Raw genomic sequence first — 23679 nt, forward strand, 5'->3', positions numbered from 1 at the left:
CCCCCTTTTCTGATGAAGGGTCTAGGCCCGAAACGTCAGCCTCTCTGCTCCTATGATGCTGCTTGGCCTGCTGTGTTCATCCAGCCCTGCACCTTGTTGTCTCGGATTCTCCAGCATCTGCAGTTCCTACTATCCCCCATATCCCTGGATGTTTATTATAGTTAGAAATCTATTGATCTCTGCCTTGAATATACTTAATAACTGAGCCTCCACAGTCTTCTGGGGCAGCTAGAGAATTCCAGAGTTTCACCACAAACTTCGGTGAAGAAATTCATCTCATCTGTAAATGGCCTGTCTTTTGTCCTGAGACTGTGTCCTTTGATTCTAGATCCCCGAGCCAAGGGAGATACCTTTGCTGCATCTATCCTGTAATAATTTTGTATCCTTCAGTGAGATCACCCCTTATTCCTTGAAATTATAGAGAACAAAGGCCAAATCTTTTCATTATTCCTCATAAGACACTCCTGCCATCCCAGGGATCATTTCCATGAAGCTTTGTTACACTTCCCCTGAGTTAAGAAGATCCTTCCTTAGGTATGCAGACTAAAACTGTACACGGGTTCCAGATGCGGTCTGATCTATAAAATTGCAGAGACTTGATTGCCCTTGTACTTGAATTCTTCTGCAATGAAGGCTGCTGTACCATTTGACTTCATCATTGCTTGCACCACTTGTATATGCACCTTTCAGTGAGTTATGAACAAAGAGCTTGTTATAATCTTGACAATACATCACCAAGAGTGAATGAAACAGTCAGTATAAATTGTTACATATGACAATGATTTCTGGAATGGAAGGGAATTGAGAGATGCCTTGCTGGCATTGCTCTCTTCAAATGGTTCTTGCTTGCTGGAATTAATGGCATTTTCTATTCCAAAAAAAACTTATGATCCTGTGAATTAAGTGATAGTTATAAAATGTTTAATTTGTACTGATTAACTGTTAATTACATTTCTAAAAAAAGATGTTCAGTAAGTTTAAGGCATCTCACGCTATAATGGAACCAAGAACCCAACAAACATTTTACGATGATGTCATGTTTAAAATGAATGCAGAAAATGTTTTTATAGCAGTTTGATGTCCATTAGTTCAACCAGGAAGTTTTAATTACAGTTCAGGGCCAGACCATATCAAAAGGGCATCAGTTTACACATTTGACATCGGAGTTGACGTTTCGGGTCCAGTGACCCTTCCTCAATTCTGAGCAAGGGTCACCGGACCTGAAACATTAACTCTGATTTTTTTCTTCCCAGATGCTGCTAGACCTCTCAACTTCCAGCAGCCTCTGTTTTTGTTCCTGATTTACAGCATCCTGAACATCTTTCAGTTTTTACACATTTGACAGGTTACATTGGTGTAAAACTGTTGGGCCACCTGCTGTTGGCATCGACAGGAATCTGTGCAGTTGTGCATTTCTGGCCATTTTGTTCTATCCATTAGCATTAACCAGCATGCACCTCCATCAGACTATGATAAGGTTGATGTTAGAAAGAAGCATTGATACCTGTCTCAAAAGGTTTCTGCACAAATTTCTGTAACGTTCTCCAATTGAGAAAATGTTGATGGCTAATAAACACAAATGTCAAATATTATTACTGAAGTGTTTCCAGAAACCTAATAACATTATTATTTTTGCTTGTTTCCATTTACCTCAGGTTGGTGTGTGTGTTGTGAACAATAGCTACCCAATGCCCAATATTACCTGGCAGCACAATTATAAGAATGTGGACCTCAGCAGCCCAGGTATGACTACCAGGTTGAATGGATTTGCCACTTTTTGGTTGATTTTTCAATGATGCCATTTCTCCTGGGGGACAACAGATATGTTGCCTTCAGATTAGATAAGTATACTCCGAAGCTAGCACGTGACGTCAGGCAATTTGGCCACAGAACACATGAAATTTCAGCCTTATCCTCATCCTGTCCTTGCACAGAGTAAGCTTCACTGTATAGTAACCTGGAGAGTCAGCTGGCTGACTTCCCACTGCACCTAAGCCAGTAGCTCTCCCTTACCTCCACTCTGATATCTGTAGTGTATGTTTTTTAATTATACTTCTCTCAATTTTCTTGTCCTCTGACATCTACTCAGCTCTTCTAAAATGGAAGAGTCCAAATTTATTAATAGACTTTAAAAGCCTGCTTTTTTTTGTCAATCACAATCGGATTGATACCCTTGAATATTATAAGGTGGACTCCAGGGACAGTGTTGTCTCCTACTCCAACACAAACCAAGCAAGAATGATTAAGATAACTACCATGACCTGACCGTTTCTGATCTGTTAGTCTCCTGTTTGAAAACCCCTAATGCAGCAATTACTTGTATGCAAACATTAATTTAAAAAATGTTTTGAATCTAGTCTGAGAATTAGGGCCAAACTGTTCAGGAGAAATGTTAGGAAGCACTTCTACACACAAAGGTTGGTAGATGTTTGGAACTCACTTCCACAAATGATAACAGATGCTGGATCGGTTGTTAATTTTAAATCTGAGACAAATTAAATTTTGTTAAGCAAAGATATTAAAGCATATGGGCCAAAGGCATGTAAATGGAGTTAGATCACGGACGAGCAATGATCTTGTTGAATGGTGGAATAGATTCAGGGGAGCCTACTCCTGTCCCCTTGTCCTAATCAGTCGTCTTGCTTTGATAGTGTCAAAGGAAATCTTGATTGAAATGCCCTTGACAGGGGTGTCAAGAACCATAGGACAAAGGTTTAACATGATGAATGAAAGGTGAGATGATAAAGACTTCAAACAGCAGGTAGCTGCAATTACGAAATGCACTGAGAAACGAAAACAGAAATTGCTAGAAAATCTCTGTAGGTCTAGCGGCATCAGGGGAGAGACAGCAGATTTAGCATTTTGGGTCCGGTGACCCTTCTACAGTACCTGTTCTGAAGAAGGGACACTGGATCCGAAACATTAACTCTGATTTCTCTCCACAGATGCTGCTAGATCTGCTAAGATTTTCCAGGAATTTCTGTTTTTGTTTCTGATTTGCAGCATTCGTAGTTCTTTTGGGTTTTTTAATGCACTGTGAGAAAGGCTGTTGGAGACAGAATCAATCATGGCCCTTTAGCAGGGTTTCTGGTTAGGACCTGGAGGAAAATGATTTGCAGGATTATGGAGGAAGGTTAGAGTCAGACTAGCTAAATTGCTGTTGTAGAGATCCAGCGTGGGAATAATGGACTGAATGACCTCCTCTGCATTTTATAACCCTGATGAATGTTTCACTTACTGTTTTCCAGATGTGAATGTTACCAATAATATAGTTACTAATAAAAATGGTTTTTATGAAATACAATCTTCTCTGAGTTACTCATCACGAAGGGAGGAGGGAAAAGTTTCCTTTACCTGCGTGGCAATTTACTTTGAAGGCCTGAACAAGACGGCATCCAAAGAATCTTCACCAGTCACTTTGTTGATCCACTGTAAGTAGTAGTTACCAAAGCTGGTCCCAGCTAAGATAGTGCTGAATGTTTAATGGAATTGAATGATATGTATACTCTTGTATAGAAACATAACCTTACAGTCCCTTTCATTTCCTCAGAACTACATAATGCTTCACAGTCAATGAATTGTCATCAATTTACATGAAGCAAGACTACAATCAGATTTCATCATTAATCTGTGCTTGACTGTGTTGGTTGAGTGTTAAATGTTGGCCATGGGATACCAAAATAACTCTTGCTTCTTCAGTTAGTGCCATGAAATTTTTTACATCTGTCTGAACAGGCAAATGAGACATTGGTTTAGCATCTTGTAGATTATGAAATACTCCTTTAATATTAAACTGAAACTTCAGACTAAATTTACTCATTCAAGTGGAACTTGGAAACAAGCTGTCATCCACCACCGTTAAATGTTTGTTTGTTGGGATTGATCGGTATTTACAGTCTAGTTAGAACATATGTTGATATTGCACTATAGTGATCTAGTGTATATTTAAGAAGCATACAACTTGTGTGTCAATTATTCTGTATCAAGACTACAAATTTTAATTGTGCCCTTGTGTCTTGCCATGTGACATTAGTTGTTTTCTCTCCTCTGTTATCATTCCCCTGTATTTCAAAACAGTCATGAATCATCTGTTGAAAAAAATCCGGACTCAGCACCAGTCACTTCACACTGTTTCTAAAGATTCAGTTTTCTTTTCAAAGTCCTTGAATATATTAGTACCTTCCAGAGGAGCAATGTGGGGCAGTCATGTTCTTGGGGGTTAACACTGACCAGAAACTGAATTGGATAAGCCACTGTGGCTACAAGAGCAGGTCAGAGAGGGAATTTGTGACCCAAGGCTTGCCCATCACCTACAAGTCCCAAGTCAGGAGTATGAGGCAATACTCTCCCTCTGCCTGGATGGTTGGAGCTCCTACACTAGAGAAGCTTGATACGAGCCAGGATAGTGACCAGCAGCTCCTGCCATCGCATTCGACATGTACTCCCTTCGCCACTGCCGTACTGTGACAGCACTGTGTATAACGTACGTGATTGACTGCATTTCTCACTGTGGCTTCTTCAACATCACCTTCGAAACCTGTAACGTTATCCACCTGGGAGGACAAGAGCAATAGATGTTTGGGAACAGCACTACCTGAAAGCTCCCTTCCACACCATGCATTGTCTTGACTGGGAACTATATCACAGTTCTCACCACATCCTACTCCCACCTCCGCCGCCACCCTGTCAGTGGGTAACATTTCTGAAACTCACTCATTAAAAACACTGTGTGTAACGCTATACCACATGGACTGTTGCAATTTCAAGAAGGTGGCTTTCTACAATCCTCTGAAGTGCAATTAGCGATGGCAATAAATGTTGGCCATAGCCAGTGACCTCTCCCCGTCCTTTTTTTTTTAAGTTAATTCAGTGCATTTGGGCATATTGGGCTGAGCCAGTATTTATGGCCCATCTCCTCTTATCTGTTTAAATGTTGTGGGAAGCTGCCCTTCTGAACCAAAAACCAAAAGAACTGCGGATGCTGTAAAACAGAAACAAATTGCTGGAAAAGCTCAGCAGGTCAGGCAGCATCTGTGGAGAGAAATCAGAGTTAACATTTAAGGTCGAGTAGCCTTTCCTCAGAACTCCATTCTGAGGAAGGGTCACCGGACCCGAAACGTTAACTCTGTTTTCTCCTTCACAGATGCTTCCAGACCTGCTGAGCTTTTCCAGCAGTTTCTGTTTCTGTGTCTTTCTGAACTATTATAGTTCATCCAGTGTAGGGGCATGATCAATGCGATGGAGGTTCAGGATTTTGATGCAGTGACGATGAAGGAACACCAGTAATCATTCCAAGTCGGGATGGTGAGTGGCTTTCAGCAGAACCTTTAGCTGATGGCAATCACATGCGTCTGCAGTCTTCTAGATGGAAGTGGGTTTGGAAGATGCTGTCTAAGGAGCCTTGGTGAATTCCTGCGTGGTACATACCGCTGTTACTGTGTGTTGGAATTGGAGGGAGTAAATGTTTGGGAATGTCGTGCCAATCAAATCTGCTGCTTTGCCCTGGATGGTGTCCAGCTGCTTGTGTGGTTAGAGCTGCAGCGATCCAGGCAAGTGGGGAGTATTCCATCACACTCCTGACTAATGCCTTGTAGATGATGAACAGGCTTTGTGGAGTCAGGTGGTGAGTTACTCACTGCAGGATTCCTTGCCTCTGACCTGCTCTTTTTGCCACATTATTTAAGTAGTTCAGTTTCTGATCAGTGATAACCCCCAGGATGTTGACAGTGGGTATTTCAGCACCGTTAATGCCATTGATATTCTGGGGGAATAGTTCGATTCTCTCTTGTTGGAGGTGGTTATTGCATGGTGCAAATGTTACTTGTTATTTGTCAACCCAAGCCTGGGTATTGTCCAGGTTTTACTGCATTTAGACAAGGAATGCTTCAGAACTAAAGAGTCACAAATGGTGCTGAACATTGTGCAAATATTAACAAACGTCCTTACTTCTGACCTTATCATGGAGGGAAGGTTATTACTGAAGCAGCTGAAGCTGGTTAGGCCTAGGACACTGCCCTGAGGAACTCCTGCAGAGATGAGCTGAGATGACTGACTACCAACAAGAAAAACCATCTTTCTTTGTGGTAGGTATGACTCCAACCAGTAGAGAGTTATTCTTATTGATTGTAATTTTGCTAGGGCTCTTTGAAGGCCCACTAGGTCAAATGAAGCTTTGGTGTCAAAAGCCATCAATTCCACATCCCCTGCAGTTCAGTTTGCTTGTCAAACGTATGAACCAAGGATGTAATGAGATCAGGAACGGAGTAGCTCTGGCAGAACCCAAACTGAGCAGGTTATTGCTGAGCAGATGTTGCGTGATAGCATTGTTAATGACATCTTCCATCACTTTAGCGATGATCAAAAAGTAGACTGGGGTAGTAATGTCCTTTAGGGAAGGAAACTGCCAACCTTACCTGATCTGGCCTACATGTGACTCCAGACTCTCAGCAATGTGTTTGAACTACCATCTGGGCACTTAGGGTTGGGCACTAAATGCTGCCTAGCCAGTGATGCCCTCATCCTGTTAATGAATAAAAAAAAATTGGCTGGGTTGGTTTTGTCCTGGGCAATTTTCACATTGTCAGGTAGATACCAGTTTAGTATTCTATGGAAGAATCAAAAACACACCCATGCCCCTAGTTCTGTTGACCCACAGACAAGCTTAATATATACTTATTTTACTTATCCTCTGTCTAGTCCTGGTGCTGTTCCACATAACTTTGCCTAATGTGCAGTTAAGGCATCCTCACAGTTAGGCCTTAGTTTAAAACAGAAGACAGGGGGTCCTGATGATATTGAGTTCTGGTCCTGCTTACCTAAAGTGACCTCACTGGTCACTGGACTGGTTCTCGCTGACGTCTGCAATTTAAAATTATACTCAGTCAAAGTAGGTTACAGAAGGAGCAGGTAAGTGCTCCATTTTAACACAATCCCATTCCCAAACTCTGTGCCATTGTGCTTAATGCCTGCTCATCCACTCGGCTGTCGACACATTGCCTATCTTCAATTACTTTCCGACATTGTGCAACTCAGTGAGATTGCCCTTGTTTACTTACCCACATATTCATATGATTGTAGCCAGTAAATCACAAGGATCAACTTCACTTTCAGGACTGGAATGTTATTGCTAAAGCTACTATTCTTGGACTTCACCACTTGCTCTCACCTATGTGCTGCCGTGACAACATTATTTATATACATGAAGGAGGTGTGAAATGATCACCCATTGGCATAAAGTCAGACATAATTAGAGACATCAGGAAAGAAGAGAAAACCAAAGTATTATTGGAGTCGTGGCACTGTAGTCCCAGCCTGGACCATCAGGTGCATATGTCATACCTTCCTCATTACTGAAGAATACTGTCAGTAATCCCAATAGACACAGAAGGCAATTCTGGCAAATTTTAAATCCTAATTAAAATACATCAGGAAAGTGAGGCAGGGCAGATTTTTGATTTTCTACAGTTCTGCAAAAGGAAATGCCAGGAACAGCACCCGGGACAACAAGTAACAGAGATAAGGTGATTTTAAGTGATTAGTCTTGAAGCTAGCTGAGAATAAATCTTTAAACTGATTCGTTGTTGGCCTATGACAGACCTGTGGGAAAGCAGGTGGCATTATTTTGATTATTCAATTGCAGTTGTAAAACTGTTAAATTGCTTACAGCGTGTGAATTATGGCACAGTCAATCTAATCTAGATCTGATTATTTCTTAACATCATTATAACAATGTCCATTATAACAATCCTATTGTAAATATTTTTTAATCAGTCAGTTTGGATCTGAGATGTAACACCTTCATGGCAGTTAGGACTGGAGTCTGGCCTTGTGCCCAGAAATACAGACACTGCCACAGTGCCACCAGACCCCTTCATTATATATTAGCTTTCATATAAATCACCTTTAAAACTAATTAGAACTTTTCAGTTGCAAAAGGACTTTTCTGCAATCATTGAAACATGATCCTGTAATTAGCATACAAATTAAAACAAAGTACTGCAGATGTTAGAGGTCTGAAGTAAAAACAGAAGCATTACTAAAAGGAGGGAAGACTTTGAAGCTTTCCATCTTGCATTCACCGGAAGTAGGACACAAGACACAGACTTGAGCAAAGGGGCACCACATTACACAGCTGATTTTTTTTTTATTCACTCGTAGAATATGGATGTTGCTGGTCGAGTCAGCATTTATTGCCCATCCCTAGTTGCTTTTGAGAATGTGGATGTGAACTGCCTTCTCCTGTAGTCCCTGTGCTGTAGATGGACCCACAGTGCTATTAAGGAGGGAATTCCAGGATTTTGACCCAGCGACAGTGAAGGAATGACTTTATTTCCATTGTCTTAGTTGGACCATCATTAGCATGAAGATGTATCAAGAACAGCTAACTGTCAATCTTATTTTTCAGCCCAGGCAGACAGCTTCTGATTGGCTGCCTTCATAATTCCTTTTTGATAATAGGTGCAATGCGTGTGAAAATACCTTTTTGCCTATATAAAACAGGGTCCTATGTATTAATATAAATTCTAGCTAATGTAGCTTCTCATATGTACAAACCCATCACATTGCAAGCCCGACTCAAATCAGATTCTGGTGTAACATGTAGATTATATCTGGATTATATCATAAATGATTTACAAGAGCAGAATCGTATCTAATGGTGTTCATAGTTTTCTGAGGCTTAGAAGCTGGTTGAGTGTGATCAGTATACTGCCCACTGTGATTGGTCAACAGGATATGTTTTTTGATGCAGTCTCCTAGTGATTGGACATAAAGCCAACATGCCTGGCATCATATCAGCATCAAAAAGTTCTGACTATGACATTGATCTCTATTTGATTACATCCTCTCCTGCCCCTGATTTTGTATGCCTTTGTTCACTCGCAGCAGAGTAGACCTACTCTCTAATATTCGTACCTACCATTAACACCTAATCTGCATCTATATCTCTCCTTCATTACCATAAAATGAGGATTAGTGATTTTGATCAGGGCACCCTTTCCATATTCCAGTTGCTCCTCCTCCTTAGTCAATAGCATAAAAGCCACCATTTTTCAGCCTCCTTCATTTTCGAAGAAGAGTCATATCAGACTCAAAATGTTAACTTTTGTTTCTTTCTCCACCAAAGCTGATAGACCTGCTGAGGTTTTCCAACACTACATTTATTTCTGCAACTAGCATATACCACTTGCACAGTCAAGAGTTAGAGAATCTTATTGCTGCTTGGTTTATCCTGCACTGACAGGAATACATGTAATACGGCAGCAATATTTTTTATATACTACAAACCAGTGTGCTTGTCAAATAAGTATGGTGTCCTAAAGATATATTCATTATAATCCTTGATACTTACAAGTGCAATTGTGATTCTCCCCCTAGTGCAATAGCAACTTGTATTTACATAACAACTTTAACACAGCAAAACTTTTGACAAGTACTTGAGAGGTGTGTTATCAAAGAACAAAGAAAATTACAGTACAGAAACAGGCCCTTCGGCCCTCCAAGCCTGCACTGACACACTGCCTGTCACAACTAAAACCTGCTATCCTTCCGGGGACTGTATCCCTGTATTTCCATCCTATTCATGTATTTGTCAAGATGCCCTTTAAAAGTCACTATCATATCTGCTTCCACTACCTCCCTCGGCAGCGAGTTCCACGCACCCACCATTCTCTGTGTAAAAAAACTTGCCTCATACATCACCTTTAAATCTTGCCCCTGCACCTTAAACCTATGGCCCCTAGTAACTGACTCTTCCACCCTGGGAAAAAGCTTCTGACTATCCACTCTGTCCATGCCCTTCATAATCTTGTAGACCTCTATCATGTTGCCCCTCAACCTCTGTCATTCCAATGAGAACAACCCAAGTTTCTCTTCATAGCTAATGCCCTCCATACCAGGCAACATCCTGGTAAATCTTTTCTGTACCCTCTCCAAAGCCACCACCTCCTTCTGGTAGTGTGGCAACCAGAATTGAACACAGTATTCCAAATGCGGCCTGGCTAAGGTTCTATAAAGCTGCAACATTACCTGCCAATTTTTAAACTCAATGCCCAGGCCGATGAAGGCAAGCATGCCATGTGCCTTGTTGATTACCTTCTCCACCAGCATTACCACTTTCAGTGACCTGTGTACCTGTACACCCAGATACCTCTGCCTATCAGTACTCTTAAGGGTTTTGCCATTAACTGCATATCTTCCATCTGGATTAGACCTTCCAAAACGCATTACCTCGCATTTTCCCGGGTTAAACTCCATCTGCCATCTCTCTGCCCAACTCACCAACCAATCTATATCCAGCTGTATCCTTTGACGGTCCTCATTGCTATCTGCAATTCCACCAACCTCTGTGTCATCGGCAAACTTACTAATCAAACCAGTTACATTTACCTCCAAATCATTTATATATATTACAAATAGGAAAGGTCCCAACACTGAGGAACGCCACTAGTCACAGCCCTCCATTCAGAAAGGCACCCTTCCACTGTTACCCTCTGTCTTCTATGATTGATCATCTTCGTCACTTCCTCAAAAAACTCAATCAAGTTAGTGAGACATGATCTCTCCTTCACAAAACCATCTTGCCTCTTGCTAATACGCCCACTTATTTCCAAGTGGGATAAATCCTGTCTCGAAGAATCCTCTCTAATAATTTCCCTACCAATGTTAATGAACATGTTCCCTACGATATTATCAAACAATATTTAATAAGCCACGTATGAGGAAAGACCATCATAATCTTGTTCCAAGGGGTAAGTGTTGAGCAGCATCTTTAAAGGAGGTTGACGGATATGTGGAAGGAATGCTAGAGCAGTTTAAGGTACTACCACCTGTGGTGATTAAAATTGGGATAAGAAAGAAACTAGAATTGGAGGAGTGCACATATCTCAAAGCAATGCAGAACTGAAGGAGATCAAAAACATAGGGTTGATGGCATGAAGAGTTTTGACCATGGGAATGAGAATATTTAATTTGAAACATTGAGTACTGCGAGCTGTTGTAGGTCAGTAGCATCACAGGAGTGAAGGTTGAGTAGGACTTGTTGCAAAGTAGGATACCAACAACAGCGGCTTGGATGAGTTTAAGTCTATGGAGCAAGGAGGATGGGAGACCAATCAGGAGGGTGTAGAAGTAGGCAAGTGTAAAGGTATGTTTTGGAGCTGTAACATAAGATGCCCGAGACTGAGTCTTTTTGCATTTTCAGAGGCATTTTTCCTGACTTGATGTGTCACTGGAATGACTTGTTTGGAACTATGGCAATTTAAAAAAAATACGGCTGTTCATAAACTTAGATGAGTAGCATTTCATGTAATATCCCCATTTTAAAAAAAAAGTAGGCATAAAACCACTGCTCTGTGAAAGTGTGATCACATGGTGAATGTATCCAGCTAGTAAACTGATCCACCCAGTTTAGATTGAAAAAATTGGTTGACTGAGTTCAGGAGCAGGCCTCAATCAGCTTCTACGTTTCTGAAATAGAGAGAGGATCAAACAGGGCCATGGTCTTGTTCTTCTTCACTACAGAGTGATAGCTTGACATCCAATCAAATGGTGGACACTAGAGAAGTCTGCATGTTGAAAACACTGCCCCTGTTTCACTTTAGAAATGCAAATGAAATGGGATTCATTATGTGAAATGTGCAAAGAATGCTCTAGAGTGTAAAAGCTAACACACACTGTTCATTTTTGGCCAGACAAATCTTCAAAGATTTCATTGGAAGTGACCCCAGCACAAGATGTCGAAGAAGGAACAAATGTTACAGTGTCATGCTCAGGTGATGGGTATCCTCCTCCAGAAAAATTCAACTTCATGAAAAATGTAAGCTTAACTAAATTAACACTAATATAGTAATTATACTAATGTTCTCCATTTAATTAGTGACTTGTTCCTTCTAGATCTCTTTTACCTTATTGTAAATTCTATATATCCCTTTCCTAGCGAAGTTCACTGTGACCCTGTCATTTGTCGTCTATCAAGTGGATGCAAGTTCTGGTGCTCACATGTTAATTTTGAAACACTAGAAGTATAATGTTAAGGGCTACCACTCTTTCTCTGCGAGGAGGGATTGCCAGTCTTCCATTAGAGTTACAATAGAATCCCAGTGTGATATTTGTACTTCAATATGTTCTTCTATAAGCATAATAATGTCAAAAGTAATGTGTGTATTCACGCCTATTAGTACATGTATGTCTGTTTTTAACTTAAATGCAAGTGTAGAGTGCTGAAATAAGAATACTTTTTTTGAAAATATTAACCTCATGCCTACAGATGGATTATTATTACTTCATTGTTAAATCTTTTCTTCATGTCAGCAAAATTGTATTATTTTGTTACTTTTCATTCATGGGATGTGGCATCACTGGCTCGGCCAGCATTTATTGTTCCTCCCCAGTTGCCCAGAGGGCTGTTATGAGTCACTGCATTGCTATGGGTCTGGAATCACATGTTGGCCAGACCAGGTAAGGACAGCAAATTTCCTTCCCTAAAGGACATTCGTGAACCAGATGGCTTTTCCAAAAATCATCAACGGTTTCATAGCCATCATTAGACTCTTAATTCCAGATTTTTTCCTGGTCTGGTTCAAACATGGGTTACCAGAACATTACCTGGGTCTCTGGATTCATAGTCTAGTGATAATACCACAAGGCCATTGCCTCCCCTATTAGAATTGATATACAGGTATTTCTCCAATAACACGACAGTTGTGTCCTTGTGCGACCTCATGCTATAGAAAATTGCATTGTAGGGAAATTGCTATCCTGTACAATAGAAAGTTTGCATTATCCAAACAGTGTCCACTATTCATCAATCACATTACAGCCAATTCATATTAATGAAACACACGTCCTAGCAGAACTACCTTGCAAATAGCAAACTTGAATGTGTTTTATTCTATTCATTACAACCATATTCTGACAGTCAGTTGTTATTTGAATCTATGTATTGTGTATGAATTTTGTAGGGAGAGGAGAAAGTTGTGGCCACAGATCATTATGAGCTAATTAATGTGACACAAGACGATACCGGTGAATACACATGTTCAGAGCAAGATAACCCTGACATAAAAGATGCTGTTAACGTCACTGTGCACTGTAAGTATTTACCTTAAATTGAAATATTAACTGGTTTTGTATATTCCTTTTAATTAAATTTGAGCATGTGTTTCCTAATTAGTGTAATGCCCACTGAAATAAGCTGTCACAAATATGGAAGCATAGTCAATTTTTGTGATTGTATTCACTGTAACATCTCAACCTAGCAACAAGCTCTTAAGAACCCAGTTTTCTCCTTGATTGTGGAACTTAAACGTACCTGCAGAAAGCAACAAATCAAAACTAATTTGCCTGGGAATTGGAGTTTTTGAGTAAATAGAGTGAAATAAAATAAAATTACAATTCCCAATGGATCTAAGTGGAAATAAATAACGTAACTAATAACTCAGCTTAATTTTCCGCAATCTATAAAAGTGGGTAAATGGTTCTTAGCATTTATTATTATTGTACATAGACTAACACGACAACCAGAAAAAACAAGTTTGGATTACAGTGGCAGTAGCAGCATGTACAAAATTGGCAAAGACCGAAAGCTAAGCATAGTGGAAGCAAGTCATTTATCAAATGTTCATTACTATTAATGCCGATCAAAATGAGAATTGGAAAATGTATAAGTTCAACTGATTATTCATTATCACCCATTTTACTCCATTGTGCAGTTAGAATTAATACCACGGAGTTAAAAATAAAATAGAACTCTATTCATTGTTAGAATTTCATGTATAGAGATGTTGATTAATAACCAGATTATATTCAACTTGGAGTACTTTCTAAAGTTTCCCATTCTTTTATTATTGTGACCACTTTTGGAAAAGAACAGGAGTACATAGTTCTTTGACAGTTGGGTCACATGGTGGTTAAGAAGTGTTTAGCACACTTGCCTTCATTGCTCAGACCATTGTGTTTGGGAGTTGGGAAGTCATGTTGCAGTTGTACAGGAGGTTGGTGGGGCCACTTTTGGAGCACTGTGTACAATTCTGGGGTCACCCTGCTATAAAAAAGATGTTATTAACTTGGAGAAGGTGTAGAAATGATTTACAAGGATATTGCTGGGACTGGAGGGTTTGAGTTGTAAGGAGAGGCAGGATAGGCTGGGATTATTTTTGACTGGAGCATGGGTGTTGAAGGGTGACCTTTATAAAGGTTTATAAAATTGCAAAGGGCATAAATGAGGTGAATAGCAAAGGTCTTTTCCTTTGAATAGGGGAGTTCAAAATTAGAAGGCATGTTTTTAAGGAGAGGAGAAAGAGTTAAAAGGGACCTGAGGGGCAAGTTTTTCACACAGAGGGTGGTTCATATGTGGAATGAAATGCCAGAGGAAGCGATAGATGCAGGTACAATTACAATATTGATAAGATATTTGGATAGATACATGAATAGGAAAGGTTTTGTGGGGATATGGGCCACGTGCAGGCAAATGGGACTAGTTTAGTTTGGGAAACTTGGGTGGCATGGATGAATTGGACCAAAGAGCCTGTCTCCATGCTGTATGACTCTGACTCGAATGATGACACCTGGCTTGGCTGTAATTCTTTTTAGAATTTCAGTATTCAGGACTCTTGCAAATACACTGACATCCCTGACTGAGGTACCAGTGACATCATGATCCTGAGAAACTGTGTCCCAGCAAGGAAGAAGCATTTTTGAGAGATGGAGGAGGCAGGTAATACAGAGCTAATCAGCAAAATAATCATGTCCTCATCCTTAATACTCCTGGGCTTTAATGTGGGAAACAAATGGCTTGGAGATATAAAGGAGTCAAATGAGAAGGAGAAAAAAATACTTACAAATATCCTGTTATTAACAGACTTGACCTTGACTATGAATCCTAATGAAAACATCTCTAAGATGGTTGGAGAGAACATAACCCTGGAATGCCTTGCTTTCTCTTCTGGAACTCTGGAAGTTACCCTGATGAAAGTAAGCTGATGGATGTTGTTTCTAACATATGCTAAACCATTAGAATTAGGGCGGAGGAATCTGTGGAGTTGATGTGATGTGACAAAGTAGTACAGAGTGAACATCTTGCAGATGAACCCCTGTCATGCTCCTAAGTGCTTCCTCCATTTAATCCATCTTCATTTTAATGTTACTAGTGTTTGAATCATTTGCTAATCTCTGGGAATTTTTTTTAATGTTTTCAGTTTTACTTTCCTTCGTTCCTTTCTATAAACTACATGGAACAGATTTTATCTAAAGGCAGAGATTAGCTGGACAGAGCGTCCATGCCCAGTGTTGTCCAGGTTGTATTTACATTCAGTTAGTGAACTGCAGGCACCAAATGGAAATATAATTGCATTTTCTTTTGGTTCTGGGAGGATGGGAAACAGGTCAGCTTCCACATTGAGCCAGTCAAACCCTGGAGCCTGAGAAAGTGGCTCAGTGCTATTTTTTGGGCCACCGCTACCACATTTCCACTGGGCTGAGGGAGTTAATATAAGCTGCCTTTCAGTCATGTGCTTCACTCTATTGCTCTTCTTCTTGTTCCTTTTCATTGTTGCTTTCTCTTGATTTTTTTTCCGTCCCTTTTGATTTCTTTCTCACCTATCTTCTTTCAGGAAATGATGCTTTAGTATACAGTAAATGAGTGATTTCAGACATGCCGTATTATGAATGTAATGATCTTTAGGGCAGCAGGTGACTTAGGGCCGTGTTTATTCACTGTTTTCCAAACTGGTGTTTTCCTTGCATCATACCTGGGTCTGCTGATTGAGAATGATTGCTGTATTGAGTTAACGACTCTGATATTTTTGTACCAGGATGATAGATTCTGGCCCTAGATCTTATTTGTCTTGTGTTTCTTTTGCCCCAGTATTTTCTTTCACTCCCCTTTTTCTTTCTATCATTTTATTTGATTTTTATTTTAATCACCGAGCGACTTCTAAACATTCTTTGCTTTTGTTTTCCTCACTTGTCCTCTTATGAAAAAACAAAAATAGAAGAAAGAGAAGGCCACTAAGTCTATCAACATCTAGCTTATACATTGGATGTTGCAACACCATATACTACTCTTTCTATCTACTTTGTTTTTGGGGTAGGTAATGTATTTGTAATTTATGGGAATGCCAAAGTAGGAAAACTCACCTGCTTCAGCAACCTGCTTGGAAGTATCTCATGAAATTTGAAGAGATTATTGTTTCCCATAATAGCAATTAACTAATTCCTCCACCATCCACTGCCTGATATGCTCTAATATCCTTTCCCTTGTTATTCTCTCATTTCTTATCGTCTTTAATTTTCTTTCAGTTTTCATTTTGTTGTGATATTCCTTTGGTAAATGTGATGTCTCTCATTGTAATAAATCATTAGCAAAACCCATGGTTAATCGTTCAAAACCATAGCACATTGCAACTTGCACATTCCTATGCTGGTTAAATTCTAGTGTACTCAGCTCGTAATTTGAACAATGCGCTAACTAGCTGAAATAACTCTTAAATTGTTACGAAGCACTGTGTTACAGTTTTGCACAGCTCTAAAGGAAATCTGAAGGGTATTGTCATCTATTCCACTTGTTAATTAATTTTAAAAGCTTAAGGATGCTGGCAGGTATACACTTTAGAGAAGAATGCACCCTGGTCTGCCTTTTCTTCAACAAAGCAGAATCTTATTATGAGTCACCATTTTTGTATGTGTGTCCAAACAGTTTATCTTCATGGTTTGTAACTCCTAGGGAAACTCTTTCTGCAGCTAGTGAGTTAAATCTACTGTCAAGCTGTGAGAATTTATAGCCAATGTGGGAGTTTTTTCAACGTGCAAGGATTTGGTTTCTATAACCTGGTATTAAGTACTCCAGAACTGCTGTCAGCCTCTCAGTATTGTTTTCAAGTTCTCATCTTTGCTTCAGCTCCTCACAAGGACAATGATTAACACATTGGTGATAAGTAAAACCAGGTACATCCAATCCAGTTGGCTGGCTAAAATATTTGATTTCAGCACAGAAGTATTCAAATGTTTGCTGGAATCCCATTGAGGCAACTTTGAGATTTGGACCTACCATGGTGGAGACTGGAAATAAGAATCCTGCTGAATGTGTTCAATTCTCTGGCATAAAGTGACATTTTGATACAAACGGTTATTGTAATATCAAAGCAAAATGCTGCAGATGTTGGGGACCTGAATAAATTAAAAATAAAAGCTGCCAAAACTCAGCAGGTCTAGCAGCTTCTGCAGAGAGAGAAAGAGAGTTAATGTTTCTTGTCCAATGTGACTCTTTCACAAAATTCATTAAAAGAACAGTTTTACAGAAATGTCATGGGCTTTGAAACATAACTCTTGTTTCTCTGTCCACAGTTACTGCTAGACCTGCTGAGTTTGTCCAACATTCTGTATTTTTGTCATGGTACACAGGCTGATGGTTGATTTTACATGCTGCACAGACATTCTGGGTTCTTCCCTGGGCTCTGGTGACTCTATTTTTCCATAAGATAAATCCACGCCTGTTTTAATATAATAAGTTTCTGACGTGTTCTTTTTGTGTTTCAGAAAAATAAGATTTACCAAACTCCCCTCAGGTTGGATTCACTGCAGTATATACATTCTGGTACTTACACCTGCTCAGCCAAATTGGTGGAAGTAAAGGAAATGAAGAGAGAGAAAACAATAATTGTACGGGTGGAAGGTAAAACAAATGCATTGAAGTAACTCCAACAGGCTCATCTTATTCTGTTTTCTGGTGATTTTCTCTCAATATTTTGAAATCAATAATTCTGATCTATAGTTCAATTCAGTACCAATTGCCATCCAGTAAATCACCACACAATGTGGATGCCATGGTAGAATGATGTAATTGTCTGGCACAACAAGCCAGACAGGACTTAATTCCAATAGATGTGAACTGTGTGAAGACAAATTCATTGACTGTAAATTTTGTTGCTGCTCTGATAGCAAGTAGCCTTTGTTTAGTCCCAGAAACAAAACATAGCTTTACGGTTTCTTTTGTCACTTTTCCTGTTCTCCAATATAAATTATTTTTAACAACTATTTGAACAGCTATTTTACAGTATTTGATACTGCACCATTAAATGAATGCAGCATGTTATGCTTCAATGGGAATTAGGGAAAGAGTGGCACTTCTTCAGACAGAATTCTAACATTATTTGACACTTAGGAATGGTAGCTTACACAGCTAAGTTCTTGTAGCAGCAGTGAAAATAACAATTGATCAGACAAGTGATGATTTCAAGTGCTAATATATTTACAAATGTTTTATTCTATTGACAGTGAATGTCATCTGTGCCACCTTTGTGTCCTCAGAAGGTTTCCTTTTTCTTGCCCTCCCAGTATGTCCAGGTGCAATCTGGGGTCTGCAGGTGTCGTGGAGGCAGCCAGCCCTATAGTGGAGCCTGCTGGGCAGATGGCCCTTAGGGCTATTTGTGACTAAAGGACCAAGATGCAATGATAGTGTCCTGACCAGATGAAGGCTCACACTCCTCGATTTCAACATCCGCAGGTTTTGGGTCACAGGCAGGCTGAAGGTAGAGAGGCCTGGCACTCTCTAGTGTCCTGCGAGGAGACAGTCATTTGGCAGTCATGTCCGGCTGGATGCATGCTGGGATCGCCCTGTCTCCTAGAGAGAAAAGAGCACCTAGAGTGAAGTCAAGGTCCGGCGTCCCCTGTTGGCCTTGTTACTTATGCTGAGCACCATTGGCTACAGTGATGGAGTATTGCCCTGTGTGTATTTCCACAAGACAGTGAGCACTCTGCTGGGCCTGTCCATAGACACAGCCAGATATTCGCATGCTGGAGCCAGCACAGCATTTGGAGGTCTCAAACCACCAATCCTGTTTGCCGAGTGTCTCCAACAAACCTACCTGCTTCTCTTGTGTCTGTGCATTTTCATGAAGTTATTAAATGGCTGGCACCATGGGGTCTTTTCTCTGCATGGAGCTGAGCAAATGCCTGAGTCTCTGAAGCAGTCCTCTGAATCCCGGAAACCTGGGGTGTTTTTTCCTTAGCCAGTTGAAGAAAAGTGTTAGTGATATGCTCACCAGATTGTACTTCTGAGTCTAATCTAGATAAAGCAGTCACCAAGGTATCAGTGAGCTGGTGGAGGGTGTAGGAGGCAGCCTTGTGGTTGCTTCCTATGATGGATCTGCACCTCTTCCTTACAGGGATACAAGAAACTGGAAATTTGAGGCACAAGCCTCTTGTAGGAAGAGACTGTACAGGTGCTGCTCATGCCTGTGAAGGACAAGAGGGAGTGGGGTGCATAGTAGGGGCCAAAAGTGGTTCATAAATGAGCATTCCTATATCACAAGGTCAGAAGTGGGGATGCACTGATGATTGGACTACGTTCAGTACCATTTGTAACTACTCAGATACTGAAGCAGATCATGTCTAGACCTGGACAATGTGCAGTCTTGGGCTGGAAGGTGGTACATTGTTACCATCATAGAATCCCCTAATATCAACATCCTGCAGGTTACCATTGACCAGAAACTGAACTGGACTCGCAATATGATTACAGTGGCTACAAAAGCAGGTCAGAGGTTAGGAATACTGCAGTAGGTAACTCACCTCCTGACTCCTCAAATCCTGTCCTCCATCTACAAGACTCAAGTCAGGAGTGTGATGGAATAGTCCCCACTTGCCTGGATGGGTGCAGCTCCAACAACAGTCAAGAAGCTTGACACCATCCAGGACAAAGCAGCCCACTTGATTGGCACCATATCCACAAGCATTCACTCCCTCCACCACAGAGGTTCAATACCAGTAGTGCGTACTATCTACCAGGGCACTGCGGAAATTCACCAAAGATCCTCGGACAGCAACTTCCAAACCCACAATCACTTCCATCTAGAAGGTCAAGGGCAGCAGACATATGGAAACACCATCACCTGCAATTTTCTCTCCCAGCCACTCACTATCCAGATGACCTCCTCTTTAATTCATTCATGGGGTGAGAGTGTCATTGGCTGACCACCATTTACTGCCCATCCCAGAGGGCAGTTAAGATTCAAACACATTGCTGCAGTAGCAGGGAAGATAGCGGCTCTTAACCTTGCAGAGTGCAGAAGCTCATTGCACATTTCTCAAAACTGTGGAAATGGCACTGATTCACTTGGCGACTTTGGGCCAGACTGGGCCGATTTGTTGCCATGGTCTCCTCTGGCAGTCCAGGAGGAGGACAGCCTTCCTCTCCACCACAATGTCCACCAGGATTTCTCGGTCCCTGCCAGCAATTTGGATCATCAGCTTGTCTCGGTCAGGGCATCTACTTTTCAAGTTTTTAGCAAAATGAACTGTGAAGGACAATTCCTGGCTAGTAGCTGAGGTTTCAATATGACAGCGTTAATGCCAGAAGGTTTACCACCAGCATGCTGTTCTGCTACTACTGAGCGCAAGATAGTAAGAGGGTGTCAATATGCTGCATTAATGAAATTGAAACAGCCAAAGTTCAGGCAAAGCTAGCCCTACATGACGCCATGGCTAAGATCAGCTTCATCAATACTGACTAGCAACTTGGGACCTTCCTGGACTTTGTGAATCAATATGACACCAGACAGTACTTGTATCAAATGAAATTTTCACAGAGCTAATTTTATTATAGCTTTAGCAGTCTAGCATAAGTTTAGGGAAGGGGCACAACCAGGAGGTGAAAATGTTGTATGGCTAGTTGACACAGTAGTTATCAAAGTTAGTTACTTTTTCTCTGGGTTATATTTCCTTTTGTTCCACCAGGACAGTAATTTGGTGTTGTGGACCACATGATTCTTATTGAACCTACGTGATTTTCATTCTGATTCATTTCAGGCTGATTCTATCAAGTATAGGTAATCTTACCCACTAGACTGCCATTTGGGCAATGAAGACACAAGTCTCATCCCTACGTTTCCTCAATTCAAACTTGTTATCAAACTACTCATTTCTTGTTACAGGAAAGCCCAGGATAACTAAATTGACAAAGAAGGTTGTGAACAATACTAAAGTGATCACCTGTGTTGTGGAGGGATTTCCCAAGCCAGTTGTGCAGTGGAGCATCAATGGAACAGCTGTAAGTAACGGAATAGGAGAACATGTTCTTTGTCATTCATCAGAAGCAAAATTTAAGCCAACAATGTTTTATATGGGAGTCATGTTCTTTATAAATAATAGTTACAATAAGTAGAAAAGCTAGGAAGTTATGCTAAAGCTACGTATAGCATTGATTTGCTCCAACTGGAGTACTGTAATCAATTCTGGGAACTACACATCAGGAAGAAATAAAGCCTTTGGAGATTCGACAGAAGAGATTTATTAGAATAGTTCAGGAATGAGGAATTAGTTATGTAGATCGATTAGGGAAACTGAGGTTGTTCTTGTTATAGACAAGAAGGCTAAGGGAAGATTTTAATTGAGGTGTTTCAAATTATGCAGTTTTATATAAAAGGATAGAGAAAAATATGTTTCCATTTGTTAAAGGATCAATAACCGGAAGGCACAGGTGTAATATTATAGACAAAAGGGTCACAGCAACATGGAATAAAAATACTTTTTTATGCAACAAGTTGTAAGGTACAAAAACTGGAATTGCTGATCTGGCAGCATCTGTGGAGCGAAAGCAGAGTTAGCATTTTGAGTACATTGACCCTTTGTCAGAACTGGATTTGGAAGAAAACACATAATAGGCTGGTGGACCTGATTCCACAGGAGTTATCAAAAATAGTAGGATAAATATTTGAAGGAACAAAAGTGCCATTGGTATGGAGAGAGGGTTCAGGAATCAGGGATAACTTGATTGCTCTTTGAATGAGCCAGAGTAAACCTGATGAGGCATTTAATCTCTTGTGTGCTGTAGTCTATAATTTTATGAATCAAAGGGGTCATTTTCTAATTCAGCACTGCCAGTGGAGAGCGTCACCCACTGATTGCACATATTGGAAGATCAGGTGAACTGTAGATGATTTTAGGGCTATAAAATAAAGTGAGGAGGAAGATCATGCAGGGAACATCCAAATTTCTAATGTGCACTGTCAGCAGGCAGAGCTTTCAAGCAGCTTCATGAAGACAGGAAATAACCTCCCAGATAAATGTGAGTATATTTCAATTTTTTTTTTGTTATTGGTCATCATTTAGGGGAAAAAAAAATAGATTTGTATTATTACAATTTTATCCACTAGAAGTTGTTAAAATTCCATTCCAAACCTGACTAGATAAATGAGCCTTTGAGAGGAGGGGAAAAAAACACTCACTGATGTATTTTTTTAAAACAAAATGTAATTTATGAATATGTTCTGAAATTAGACTGTTCAATATAAGTAACGTGTTTGTTATTGAAGCTATTTGTTTGCTTTTTACCAAGGATTTAAACAAATTATTTAAAACGTTTTTTTTAAAATAAAAAATATATAGTCTTTACTATCAATTGGAACTTTATTCTGTATTTACTTTAAAATCAGGCAGTGTGGCATGGTTTAGAAGTTAAATCCTATTAGCGAGCTGGAGAAACTCAGCAGGTCTGGCAGCATCTGTGGAAAGGGAAATGAGTTGACATTTCAAGTCTTATTAAAAAGTTATTTCTAAAGTCTTCTATGACTTTTCTTCAAAATTAAGAGAGAGGGAAAAAGTGATGGGCTTTACAGTGTAGAAAAAAAGTGGAGAGGAGCAAGTGAAACAAAAGGGATAGTCAGGGGAAGGTTAGAGGACAAGCAAAATTTGAGATCACTGAAGCCATTAAACAAAATGCAAGGGAGTGGTAATGAATGTAGAGGTGGAAGTCAGATCCGGAGCAAGAGTTATTAGTAGGTGCTAATGGCAGAGTATATGTCAGCTCTGCTGAAAGTAAAACCAAGAGAATCAGAGGGTTGTCAAGTGCCTAAATAGGAAACAAGCTCCCTTCAGCTTGCACTGGATTTTTTTGGAACACTGCTGCAGACCTAGGACAGAAATGAGTTTGAGAGCAAGATGGTGTGTACGGTTGCAAGCGTCTTGCAATGGCAAGGAAGGTTGGAATCATGCTTGTGGAGTGAGCAGTTGTTCCAGAAAGTGGTTAGCCAGTCTGTGTATACTCTATAGAGGAGACATTGTAGTGAGCAGTAGATTGGATTGAAAGAAGTCCACATAAATCACTGCTTCACTGGAAAGAGTATTTGTGGCCTTGGACATTGAGGAGGGGAAATTTAAAAGAGCAAGTGTTACACTTCCTGCGATTGGATGGGAGAGGAACAAAGTGTTGAAGGTGATAGAGGAGTGGACCAGAGAGTCAGGAAGAATGGTTCCTGCAGAATATCAACAGGGACTTGAGCGGGTAAATGTTTGTTTGTGGATTCCTGCTGATGGTGCTGAAATGTTGGTAGATGATATTTTGAAAACAGTGGCTGGTGTGGTGGAAAGTGAAGGTGAGGGGAAGGCTATCCCAGTTCTGAAAGGCAGGGTAAGGGATAAGGGCAGAATTTTGTGAAATGGGTCTGACACAACTGAGGGGTCATTTCATCTCATTGTGGGAGAATCTTCAATTGAGGATAGAGGGGAGCGTGTCAGAAGCAGTGTTATGAAAGGTAGCATTGCTGGAACAGATGTGAAAGAGACAGAGAAACTGGGAGAATGGAATGGTGTCTTTCCAGAAAACAACACAGTCAAAATGTTGTCAAAATTACTGTGAGATGGCTGCCACTAAGTCAAGGAAGGGAGAATAAGAGTCAGAGATGGATC

At 40.3% G+C, this 23679-nt stretch overlaps 1 protein-coding gene across 1 annotated transcript in view; it reads left to right on the top strand.

Moving 5' to 3' along the window:
• The first annotated feature begins 1659 nt into the window (after positions 1–1659).
• Positions 1660–23679, top strand: part of alcama (activated leukocyte cell adhesion molecule a) — an 81850-nt gene continuing 59830 nt past the window's right edge. Inside the window, exons 1-7 of the mRNA XM_048603122.1 lie at positions 1660–1743; positions 3249–3431; positions 11691–11815; positions 12960–13089; positions 14858–14970; positions 17533–17668; positions 20928–21043. Coding sequence (XP_048459079.1) covers positions 1689–1743; positions 3249–3431; positions 11691–11815; positions 12960–13089; positions 14858–14970; positions 17533–17668; positions 20928–21043 — 858 coding nt within the window. The 5' untranslated portion in view covers positions 1660–1688. The remainder of the gene's footprint in view (positions 1744–3248; positions 3432–11690; positions 11816–12959; positions 13090–14857; positions 14971–17532; positions 17669–20927; positions 21044–23679) is intronic.

Source organism: Rhincodon typus, chromosome 11, assembly GCF_021869965.1.
Source record: "Rhincodon typus isolate 14 chromosome 11, sRhiTyp1.1, whole genome shotgun sequence".
Taxonomy (NCBI): Eukaryota; Metazoa; Chordata; class Chondrichthyes; order Orectolobiformes; family Rhincodontidae; genus Rhincodon; species Rhincodon typus.